At 37.0% G+C, this 12,397-nt stretch overlaps 1 protein-coding gene and 1 long non-coding RNA gene across 4 annotated transcripts in view; both read right to left on the bottom strand.

The window, feature by feature from the left end:
- Nucleotides 1–1,310: 1,310 nt before the first annotated feature.
- On the bottom strand, nucleotides 1,311–6,485 carry LOC119774650. 2 transcript variants are annotated; one of them, XR_005279556.1, is made up of 3 exons: nucleotides 6,261–6,485; nucleotides 4,858–5,428; nucleotides 1,311–4,724 (listed from the first exon to the last, which is right to left on the bottom strand). It is a non-coding gene; the product is annotated as an uncharacterized LOC119774650 (long non-coding RNA). The 2 variants fall into 2 exon arrangements; XR_005279555.1 differs by lacking the exon at nucleotides 6,261–6,485 and having other exon boundaries at nucleotides 4,858–5,997.
- A 2,791-nt stretch (nucleotides 6,486–9,276) lies between these two features.
- Nucleotides 9,277–12,397, bottom strand: part of LOC119774643 (gastrula zinc finger protein XlCGF26.1-like) — a 75,413-nt gene continuing 72,292 nt past the window's right edge. For both annotated transcript variants that reach the window (XM_038272266.1, XM_038272267.1), the window contains one exon: nucleotides 9,277–11,953. In XM_038272266.1, coding sequence (XP_038128194.1) covers nucleotides 10,536–11,953 — 1,418 coding nt within the window. In that variant the 3' untranslated portion in view covers nucleotides 9,277–10,535. The remainder of the gene's footprint in view (nucleotides 11,954–12,397) is intronic.

Raw genomic sequence — 12,397 nt, 5'->3', positions numbered from 1 at the left:
CCCCCTGAAGGATAAGTCTTTACCTGTGTCATCAGCAGTATCACATAGAGGTAGAAGGAAACAGTGCGTCAAAGATGTTCCTCCCTTCAAGAGGAAATGTCATATTAAATCGTTCATCTGCTCAGAGCACAGGATTGTACTCTGACTTGCTGCTGCATTCCCAAAACTCAGCAGTACACAGTTCCTGAAGGTGTTGAATTCGACTGCACCCCCTCTATGCAAAGTGTCCAGCTATAGTCCATTTAAAATATTCTCCAAAAAGCAGTGCTCCGATGAGAAAAAACAAACAAAACAAAAACAAAATTCAAGGAACAAAATAAAAACAAGAAAAAAGAAAATCTGTTCCAACATCCCCAGAACCAGTCAATAGTTGTCATATCTGGACCCCTGACCAGATCCAAAAATGTGCAGGAAACATAATCTCTTCTCATATGTGTTATCTCAAATAAACTAAACACTAAAGTGTGCATCCCCTCTAAAGTATTAATTGCAGCTGTAGTGAAGTAAAGTCAGGTGTTCTTATTGCTTCATGCATTAAAAGTATGGTTACCCATCCCCCAAATTGTATATAGCCCCTCAAATGCTATTTATAACTCTGCTCGCAGTAAAAAACCAAACAAAAAACCCCAAAATAAAATTAATCAAAACAAATAAAATAAAATAAAAATAAAAAAAATAAATGGTGAAGTTTTAGTCCCTGGGCCTGATATTGAATCGCCATAAGCTCATTAACACTATAAGTCTTCATCGTTATTGCTTATATTGAAAGAAACCATCATTTGCTTTAAACATTTGCTCCTAAAATGTTATAATTTCCCCTAAATTGCATTCTGTTGATGCAACTTTACCATTCCCAAAAGTTAAAGTTTCAACTTGTTGTCCCTTTAACATTCTGCTAATTAATAACTGACCAAACTATTTATCAAAAAACCCAGTCTAATTTATCACATAGTAAAACATCTCTAAATCCTCTTTTTTATTCCTCTATTTAAGAATACTCCACCCCCTGATGATATAAAGAAAATTTAGCAGACCATTTAAAATCTGTCGGTAAAGTTACTCCTATAATTTATATTCTATGTTGTTGCCATCGCTTCTGATATTTCTCTTTAAGAAAATAAATAAATAAAGCAATAATAATAATAATCCCCAAACTACTGCCGCGTTGTTCAGAAAGATATTACATCTACCTGTTGATCCCCGTAAAGCAAAAATGTTATTCATAGATCTGTATTAATAAACCGGTTTAAAATAAGTTGTCCATAATTTTTCATTGTGAATAAGAAATCTGGTGTGTCAGTTCACTTATCTTTTTTTTTTTCATCCGTCTTGTCCGCTGATCCCATGACCTTCCATCAACCCATCACTGCCAGTGTTCTTTTCTCATCTGAAGCAGTGGGCATCCAGTCATTTCCTTAATGTTCGCATCTCAGCAGCTGCAAACCATCCCTCCTTCTGTAGTTTAGGAGCAAAGTTTGTCTCTGTGCCCCTTGTAGGTTAATCCATCCTGTGACTCAAGAAAGAAAGTGTCCAATGTCTCTCCAAACAAAGATCCATTGTTCATTTTGAAACATTCCCATCCGTAGTGTAGTCAAAACTATTCAAAAAATTTAACATGCGTGCCACGTCTTTTTTTTTTTTTTTTTTTTCATAAAGTCTAAGATGTTAGTAAACAAACAAAAAACAGAAAACAAACAAACATACAGACACAAACAACGACAAACATGTAAGACAACAAAAAACCCCAGTGGTGCCTCCGACTTCTCCAAATAGTTGTTGGTTCATCTTGTCATTCGTTAAATGCCTCTGTCAGCATGACTGCTCTTAATGTTCCACCCCAACAAAAGTCTGTGAGCTTCAAACCACCACATCAATCTGTACCTCATAGGTCATATCAGAACCAGAGAGGAATTAAAACAAACCCAGAGCTCACCGGAATGGCCTTCAGCCGGGAACAAAACATGCAGCCACAATCTCTACACCCTGTCTCTGGCATGCTGCGTTCTCACACCATCTCTCTAATGTCCTAATCCATGGTTCCGATCCAGTCCAGTTACTAACCAAGTCAGTCCAGTCAGTTCGAACCTATTCAAATCCTCCTATCGAAAAGTTTTCAACTATCTGAACCCCCCTCTCTCTCTTGCTCTAGTCACTCTCAGCCAAGTTGTCCATTTCACATGCCAGAACTTCTGCAGCTGTTGGGAAAATAAGGGTTAATGCACATCTTAAACAAAACACAATGAAGGATGAGACATTTGTCAGCCTGTCCTGGAAGAAAAAATTTTAACATTTAAGGATTGTTACAAACACAGCCTGAAAAAGAAAAATAAAGGAACATGTTTAAGAAAAACGATCTCCTGATCCTCCTTAAATGGGCCTCTGAATAATCCTGCCTGCTCCCTGACAGCCGCACTGTCACTCTCTACAAGCAGGGAAAAAGTAAATTACCCCTCTGGTTTGTTACCAGGAAAAAGCAATCAAAAAGTTCATCAATTAGTCAATAGTTAATCACTTAATCCACAGAAATTTGTAAAGGTAGTAGAATCTAACACTTCATGCAAAGAAAGTAAGGCCCAGATGAACAGTGAAAAGTGTTAGTGTTAGTAATGATTAGAGATGCAAATTAATCAGTTCGTGCTTAGGCAGTTTCCAAACGGCATTATACACAGATAAAAATAATTATGGATAAAAACTGAAGGCTGAAAAAACCCAGGGTCAGGTCACACCGAAATCGTTCTTAACTCTCCAGCCTTGTTTTTAGAAAAGTTGACCCCGCTAATCTGCTGAGCTCCTGCGGGTATCTTGGCCATATGCTGTGTCCGGTTCCAGTTCGAAGTGTGATTTATCCTGTCCCTAATCGATCTCTAATAAAATCCTAATGAGAGAAAAATGAAACTAATCAATCTCTAATGCAATTCTAATGATTGAAAATGAAACTACCTTTAAATTAAAATCATGTAATGCCCCCGTCTGAGATTTTAGTTTCCCAAAAAGTAAAAACACCCATTCTGCTTCTTTCTGGATAATTACTTATATATTTAATAATTTTTCTAATCTATAATCTATTAATCTACAGTATCTCAGCTGCACTCCACACCCAAAAATTACCTCACACCCTACAACAGCAATCTGCTCTGGTCTTGTCAGAGCCTCCCCTAGTTGGGGCCCCTGAGCAACATGTTTGATACGATTACCCTTCTGTTATGCCCCCAGTGCTCCTTCTCAATCCTGTAAAAATGCAAATCATGTTAATGTCACATCAAAAAATATTCTTAATCATTCCCAACTTCACCACACACATTCTACCTCACATGCATACCACATTTAGGACAGACAGACAGACATTGGCCACATAAAGTTTGTTTAATCCATCAGTATCAATTTAGATTTATCTTCTTAGAGGATTTTTTCCCAATTTAAACAAAAAATCATAATCTTTTCACCAGTCCGGTCTTAAGACCTCTGCACCAGTGCTTTTCAGCCTCATTATAGGATCCTTGTTAAACTATATGTGCACATTTATGGAAACCTAAGATTTATTTGCTCACGTTAGACACCAAAATAAGTTTTCACAACCAATGATTTTTAATTCTAAGCGTCCCCCAAAAATGACATGTTTGAATTTTCAAATATGAGAACACCTCTAAGGGGTTCTGAAAAAGTGGTATGTTTTGTTTTTCTCCTGAAAATCCCATTTCCTGTGTAGTTTTTTGGCAGGTGGGCACATAAAGATTCATGGGGCTGTATCTGGCCCCCGTATCAATCATAAAAGGACAGTTACTGCCCTCAATCAAAATATCTATCACCGCTGCTGGAAATTTCTCAAAAACTACCTCCATAACTAAACAAATAGTGGGATCCCGGCCTCCCTAGTGTTGCTGCATTTACGTCCTTTCTCTAATTCTTACTGAACCCGCACTTCGATCTTCTTTGCCCATTTCTCCCCTTCTCTATCAAACTCACCCTCCATTTCATCTACTGCTGTCTGCCTCTCTTTTATCCACTGAACTCAACCGTCCTAATTTATCTGTTCGATGTAACCCACTCTATTTTGAACAGTTGACTGAGTAAAGATCCATTTAATCCACCTTAGAGTATCCTCAGTGATCAGTGTCTAATTTATATTCACTTTGCTACAGTTTGACAAACTTAGCTTGTGTGGTCTAACATTTTCAAATATAAGCTCCTGAATCAGTCACTCTAAATGCAGATTACAATACCATTCTAGTGTAGTAATTGGTAGATGTCTTTAAGGTAAAAACTGCTTCTAGACTCCTGGGCCCTGCCTCTGCTGTGATCGGCCCTGTGTGCACTCAGTCTCTCTGTGTCTTCTTTTCCTTTTCTCTCCTGCCTCTAAGTGAAGGGCTGCTCTGTGTGATCCACCTTCTGGAGCTCAATGTTGGGCCGGGGTTGGGGTTTACAGCACTGAAAATGTACTAATTGATCTTCTTACCTTTAAAATGTTAATTTCAAGACATCGTAAATTGTAAATATATCAACCTCTTATATTTTAAGCTTTCCTTCCTCCAAGGTTCACCTCCAAAAATCACAGAAACATCGACATTTTCATAACAATAGGAACTGAAACGCTGAAATGCTTTATTTACCGCCTCCTCTATTAAATCTTGCATCTGAAACTCTTTTCGTACCTCTTGTCCCAATTCTTCCTCTGTAGGCCTTATTTCACAATTTATCTGACCTTCACGCAACTCCATAACAGGCATCTGCACACATGGGTTTGATGGAAACATTGCATCACCAGCCGTACGAAATATTTCTACACCTTGGTGTGGACTGGGGTCCATAATAGGCTCTGTTTCTGCAATATTAGATGTACTCATTAAAGGTTTTTCTTACCCTCTGAAGTGTCGAGTGCCTGCTCACCTCCCTGAGCCCCGTTTTGCTCCACCTGTTCCTGTTCAGGGTCCTTGTCAGAAAAATAGTTACTAAAATTGAACTTGGTTTGTCTAATCAAATCCAAAAGTTTTGTTTCTTCCTTCTGGTGTTTGTCTCGTCCGAACACACCAGCACCAGCCATTTTTTCACGAGCTTGTGACAATCTATTTTTTAGTGTATCCAAATAAAAACCACGTTGTGAAGTGTTTGGAGGGGGCCCCTCTAATTCCCCAAACACTCCATCTTCTCTCATTTTTTCAACCCATTCATCAAATTTTCTAATGTGGTGTTCTGCATCCTTCAATGGATAACTCGCCATGATCATACTTCTCCCTTTATCCAGACTCGCTTTTAACGAGGTGTTTCTGGATTCAATTTCTAGTCCACATGCATCCATCTTTCACACCTTCCGTTCACACAGTGTATAAGATCAGACCTCGACGTCTTACGTGAGATCCCTCTGGGCTTTAAACCTTTTCCCTACAACCTTCAGTGAGCCGCTCTTCTGCTAAGGAAGCGCGTCCGTCAACAACTGTGTCCGTCAAGGAAGTGTGTCCGTCAAAAAAATGCGTCCGTCAGTGAAAAGGAAAAAAGAAAGGAAATTTAGAGAAAAGAAAAGATTTAGATATAGTTCCGCCTAGTTCACTCCACCAACTTTGAGGATTAGACAAACAAGTTACCTAATCCGGGCATCAGTCTCTTCTAGTTTTATGAGGAATAGCATTTTATCATCTCTCTCTTTTCCTTTTATAAGAGAAGAGAAGGAAAGAGAAAAATACCTCAAAGGTCCGTTTCAACCTGACCCGCTCGCTTATTTCCAGTCTCGGTTTTTCGTAAATGTCCTTATGGGAGGTATACTGGCAAACTCTAGCCGGCTATGTGACTGGTTTCTGTCTGTGCGTCTGTTTTCAGAAGTGCATCTTTCGTGTCTGCAGGCAGACCGGGAATAAAATCACCGTCCCTTTCTGCATGCAGAAACCGTTGGGCTCTCCAACCAACTTATCCTAGTGAATAGTATAGTTCTTGAAGACGTTTGCGCAGTCGCCTTCAGTCGGACTTTCAACCGCTACCCACAGCAGAACGCACGACTTTTTTCCTCTCTCTCGACTTTCTTCCTCTCTCTCTCCTTTTTTTCTTTTTTTTTTTTTTTTTTTTATGTGTACACGTTCGCAATGTAAAAAATTAAAAACCAACAAATACAACAAAACAAAAACCGCAAAAACAAAAAACTAAAATCACTCTGAGCAATTTCTCTGTCCTCTTTTGCATAAAAAGCTTCAGCTCACTTCAGAAAATCACAACACAGCCAAAGTGTTTTAACAGTAAAAACACTGGAGATATTTTGTAATAAGGAATCTCCTCACCTTATCAGTTGTTTCGGCCGCAGGCTGTGGAGCTTTTTCCATCGGTGGCTCTGTTGTTTTGCTTCCAGGTCACGGGCGGAAACACCAATTTGTTAAAGTGAGAAGGATTTGTCCCCTTCAAAGTAAAGGCTGTAACGCCCCGGGGCCTCCTCACACGGTTCTTTTCCTGGGAGCAAGTTATTTACCACTCTTAACTCAAACTCATTAAAACCATATAAAAAAGGACTATAAAAACAGGAGTAAAAAAGTAACAGAGTTTATTCTAGATCAGGTCGTTACAGGACAGAGAAAAATGCTTCGAGCTATGCACAGCTGTGGTCTCAAAAATCACGTCCGCAAGCGTCCGGCAAAGTTTGAGCCCCGAACAACGTCATCACATGCTTCTTATACCTTCTGAGTCTGTGTCGCATCATGTGGATGCTTAGCTGTCCGTATCAGAAACTGACACGCCATCCATGTCTTGAATTCCATGCAGGTTGCCTCTCTGTCTCAGGGTTACAGATACAGCAGCTCTCCTATCAGACCGGCTCCAAGATGTGCCCATATTCTGTGTACTCTTAGAGACACGAAGGCTGTCTTGATTAGATGACCTCCGTACACACCGTGACATCCACAATGTGAAGGAAGGCCTTCTGCTCTGTCTAATCTGACAAACAAATTAACAGTGCACATGATGTATAAATGATAAACCTAACAACTATTTATTGAATCCAATGGATATTTATCTAAGCATCAAAGTGGTTTTAGGACAGGGAGGAACACCATGGACCCTGCAATATGTTTACAGCATGAGGTAATGAAAGCTAAAGTTAATAAAGAAAGTGTTTAGGCGTTCTTTCTAGATAGAGAAAGGCTCATGATATGATGTGGAAAGAAGGATTAATGATTAAACTGAGGAAAATACAATCTATAACTGGTTAGATAAACACCATTAATGATATATGTTCTTTTCAATGATTTGATTCAATCCTTAATAAAGCTGCCATACTATCAGACATTATTTTAATTATTCTGTTTTTCCATCCAGTTTAAACTTAAAGGTTTTGCTAAAGAGCATAAAGAGAACAACCCATTTCATTCTCTGCTTCTTTAAATGTATCATTTATCATAACAAAAAATAATAAAGGACTTATTATTCTTCCTTGGGGTCCCATTTTCTAAACCATATTTCCCTGAATAATCTAACTAACTCTTCCCTGTATTTCCTGCTCTTTTAAAAAAACATCTACCCTAAAAAGAGGGGTTTTAGATTTCACTCAGTCAGCTTCCTGTTTCAGTGCTTCCTAAATAGATCTACTAAGAGTGTAAACATTTGTACAATAAACCCTCTCTTAGTTTGACAGATATTGGTATGAATCCCCAGAAAGTCTCACTGTGATTTGAGGTTTTTTGACAACTGAGGCCTTTAAACTCAGTGGAACATGGAAACAGGTTTTAGGAAAACAAGTTGATGTTCAAGTTCTACTGTATGAAAAAGAAACAGGAATGCAAATTCTTCTTATAACTGAAATTCATCTTATAACTGTACAGTGTTCATATTTATGTTCATATGAGACAATAACTGGATTATTCAGTGACTAAATATCTAAAATTATTTTAGCTCATGTTTTAACGTGAAACCTTAAGCTTTGGTTCAACACTCCTCTAACCTTGAGTGATGGATCAGCCGTCTCAGGCAGCCGCTGCTGCTTATCAGGAGTAAAATGCAGAGGCTGTACTGCATGGTGCATGATGGGAAAATGCCCTCCTGTCACAGGTTAACGGACAGGTAATTAGATCTAAAAAAAAAAAAAAAAAAAAAAACGCAGCTACATGTTCTCAATAACCTTTCAATTCGTCTTATCCGTATGCATAAATACACATTTGAAAAGTAATCAACGGAATATTTATTCCAAATATTTGTTAATTATTGGCTAAATACGTTTTTAAGATGGAGGGAAATTCCTATGATTAAATGTATAGAAATAACATTCAGAACACTTAATATATGCAATATTAGGCTATGCTTGGCTGATTGTTCAATACTATTGTGCAATGGTGAAAGAGCACTCAACTATAGTTACAAAAATACATAAAAAAAGGTAAAAGTTGCTCGGTCAAACATCTACTCAAGTTAAAGTAATGAAGTACTCACTTTTAAAAGTACTTAAGGATACAAAAGTATGTGTATATAAAAGTACTTAAGTATGTAAGAAATACAAATTAAACATTTCAATATGAGTACATTTCATTATTATTTTGAGAGTAATTTTAAAGAACCTGAAACTTTCAGAAACCACCTGATGTAACGACCCGTAGAATTACCTTCTACAGATTCTACACCACCTTGAAAGAGCTTCAGCATAAAAAAGCCCCAAAAAGATGATCAGATATTTTGATCATCTCGTATTTATAAAACAAACCAAAAGGAAAACAGGATTGTCTTGTTTCTCCTCAAACTTTCACTTTGTATTAATAGATTCAACGTTAAACCTCTATTGCAAAGAAAATGCAACTCCGCTTTGAGACTCGTCCTACTGGACAACTCGGCCTTAACGCTTCAATAAAATGTATTATTATTCCGCTCATTCATGGAACGTTATCAAATCTCTAAACATTGGTGTCCAGATTCAGTCCTTAGGGCCATGTTGAAATGAAAAAAAGTAGCAGTGGATTACAAAGCTAAGCTGAGCTAGTTGCTTGGTTGTAGCGGCTCTGGACACACACAGTTATAGCAACTGAAACACTTGTTTTATCAGGTGCCAAACCAACTGGGCCAGAATATGTACCTACCTTATTTCCTAATCTAAGTTCTCCAACAAGCAAAGGAGGATTTATCCAATGGCCAGATTTGAACTCAGGCTCTAAAAAGCAAAAAGATTAATGCTGACAGAGAAGCAACAGGAAAGACTGGAGAAGACAGGTGAATGACATTAAACTATTTATTTTACAGCTTTAGTTTGTCTTAAAATATTGAGAAAACATGGAAAAAGATTTCTGATTTATATAAAACCATAAAAAGAACCACATTTTTACAATCCAAGAGGTTTTTAATTTCTGCTCGTTCATCAATTTAGAAGTGATTACAATAATTAAAAACATCCACAGCAGAATATAATACTTTTTTCAGTCATAGCAGGTAAATAGAACATCTACAAAATCAAGAACAAAACTATTACAGTTAGTTCAATAGAAAATTATACTTTAAAAAAAAAAATCTTTAAAAAGCAGAAACTTCACACTTCTAGAGGAGAGTCAGATTTCTTCAATAAATTACAAAGGCTTTTTGCCAAGTTAAAGCAGATTTAACCTGATCAGTAAAAATAACATCAACAATCCTGTTTATCTTTTTAAACAGACATGTTTCATCATTTTAGGACTTCAATTTACCTGAACTACAGACTCCAGCCACTGAATAAAACTGTTCCTGGAATATATCCAACCAAGAGCTTATCATTCAGCAAAAATACTCTAAGTCCCAATAAGTAAATAAATAAATATTATATATATCTTATTTTTTGTTTTTCTCTGAATAAATTCATTCAGAAAAGGTTATGCCACACCATGCCAAAATGGCACAGTAGGGGCCTGTAGGGATTTTAATTACTTGCTGTATTGACAGCAAACTTGTTTAATTAAAAAAAGAAATGTCATTTTTTATATTACTATTTTTTTCTTTTTTAATGTTTTTATTACTGCTTTTCAAGGCTGCACTTTAAAAAAAATAAATTGACTAGAGCTGTTTTAAACGAAATTTCATTTTGTATACACTCGTGTATACAAAATGTAACCAATATGCTGTAGTTTCACTTTATGTTTATTCTCTTCATTACAGAAAAAGTAAGAAATTGTGAATGTAAACATCTTTTTTATTAGGGCAAAACTATTTTCTTGGCCATTTAAAATCTAATTTACTCAGGCAAAAAAATAATGAACTTTCAAATATTCACATCCACATATTCACCCAGGACCTGAATATTTACCAGGTTTACAATAGAACACCTTATCTGTTGTAGATTCTATGTAAACAGAGCTGTTAATCAATGGCCTTCTCAAAACTTTGCTCGAAAAAAACAAACAAACATTAACCCGTGAGGTTCTCATGTAATGAGGTGAAGGAGGTTCTAGATGGACATTTTATCACCACTCAGACATTGAAAGTGACTCTACTCCTCATTCCTGCGACTTGTGTGAAACAAATGTTTTAATAATATATATAAATTATTCAACATAATGCATGAATAAATGTCATCTGAATACTCAAATTACCTTCTTCTTTACAACCGTTGTTAAAAATCATTCAGGAGACATCTTCTCACCTATGTGAACTCTCATGTGTTTAGTCAAACTACTCTTTTCAGTAAAATTCTTGTTACAAATTGTGCAGGAAAAAGGCTTTTCACCTGTGTGAATTCTCCTGTGAGCAGTCAAACTACTTTTTTTAGTAAAGTTCTTGTTACAAATGGTACAGGAAAAGGGCTTCTCACCTGTGTGAATTATGATGTGCGAATCAAGATTAGATTTCTGAGTGAAGCTTTTTCCACAAGACAGACATTCAAAAGGTTTTTCACCTGTGTGAATTCTCATGTGAGTAGTCAAACTACTCTTTTCAGTAAAATTCTTGTTACAAATCGTGTAGGAAAATGGCTTTTCACCTGTGTGAATTCTAATGTGATTATTGAGATCAGACTTGAAGGTGAAGCTTTTCCCACAGGACAGACATTCAAAAGGCTTCTCACCAGAATGAATTCTCATGTGTTTAGTCAAAGTACTTTTTCCAGTGAAATTATTGTGACAAACTGTACATGAAAAAGGCTTCTCACCTGTGTGAATTATGATGTGTCTATCAAGTTTAGCTTTCATAGTAAAGCTTTTCCCACAGAACATACATTCAAAAGGCTTCTCACCTGTGTGAATTCTCATGTGTTTAGTCAAACTGCTCTTTTCAGTAAAATTCTTGTTACAAATCGTGCAGGAAAAAGGTTTCTCACCTGTGTGAATTCTGATGTGATTATTAAGATCAGACTTGAAGGTGAAGCTTTTTCCACAGAACAGACATTCAAAAGGCTTCTCACCGGTGTGAGTTCTCATGTGAGAAATCAAAGTACTTTTTTGAGTAAAATTCTTGTTACAAGTGGTACAGGAAAAAGGCTTCTCACCTGTGTGAATGCTGATGTGATTATTAAGATCAGACTTAAAGGTGAAGCTTTTTCCACAGGACAGACATTCAAAAGGCTTCTCACCAGAGTGAATTCTCATGTGTTTATTCAAGCTACTCTTTTCAGTAAAATTTTTGTTACATATCGTGCAGGAAAAAGGCTTCTCACCAGTGTGAATTCTGATGTGTGTATCAAGTCTAGATTTCTTTGTGAAATTTTTTCCACATGACAGACATTCATAAATCTTTTGACCTCTGTGTGTTCTCATGTGAACCAATAAATGTTCTTTTTTTAGAAAGTTTTCTCCACATTTTAAACATGGGAAAGGTTTCTCTCCCATATCACCTCCCTTCTGCTCCAGGAAAGGCTGCTCTTCCTGCTGACTTATGGGGAGCTCCATGGTTTCCTCTTTTGTCCAGGGATGTTCTGGCTTTTGCTGCTCTTCTTTTATCTGTAGAGGTTTCTCCTTTTGGCCCCAACAGAAATTCTTCTCCTGTTCGCAGAGTTGCTGGTCCGAGAAATTCCCCTTGTTTCCAAGATAATCCTGTAGGCGGTCTGGAAAGACAAACAACAGAAAGATTTTCTATTGGTGGGTTAAAGAAAGGACACTTCATTTTAATCATCCTTATGTAGATCTAACTTCATATAAACAGACTGGAAGTACTTTTCCCGTCAACATCACAGGTTAAAAAATACTTGTTAATGGTCCATCATCTGGCAAGTTTTGGAGCTCCACTTTTATCATCAAAGCCTGAAATTCTGATTACCTGTAGATTCTTAACCATTAAAGAAATGTGTAAAGTATTTTTACATTTTGCTGAACTGCCAAGGTTTTACCGCAGAAGGTCAAAAAGAAAGGGGAGTTGCACTCCAGAAAGCCAAAGCTCCATCCCATTCTGGCCTGATCCAGCTCTTTATCTAGCATTCTGTCTTCTCTAACCTCAGTACAGAGCTAGATTGTAAACCTTCTCTGACTCCAACTCCTTAGACACAATAAGT

Source organism: Cyprinodon tularosa, unplaced genomic scaffold (assembly GCF_016077235.1).
Source record: "Cyprinodon tularosa strain WSP-4 unplaced genomic scaffold, ASM1607723v1 ctg820, whole genome shotgun sequence".
Classification (NCBI taxonomy): domain Eukaryota; kingdom Metazoa; phylum Chordata; class Actinopteri; order Cyprinodontiformes; family Cyprinodontidae; genus Cyprinodon; species Cyprinodon tularosa.
Note: the sequence above shows the minus strand (reverse complement) of the source record. Positions and strands in the feature narration are given on the sequence as shown.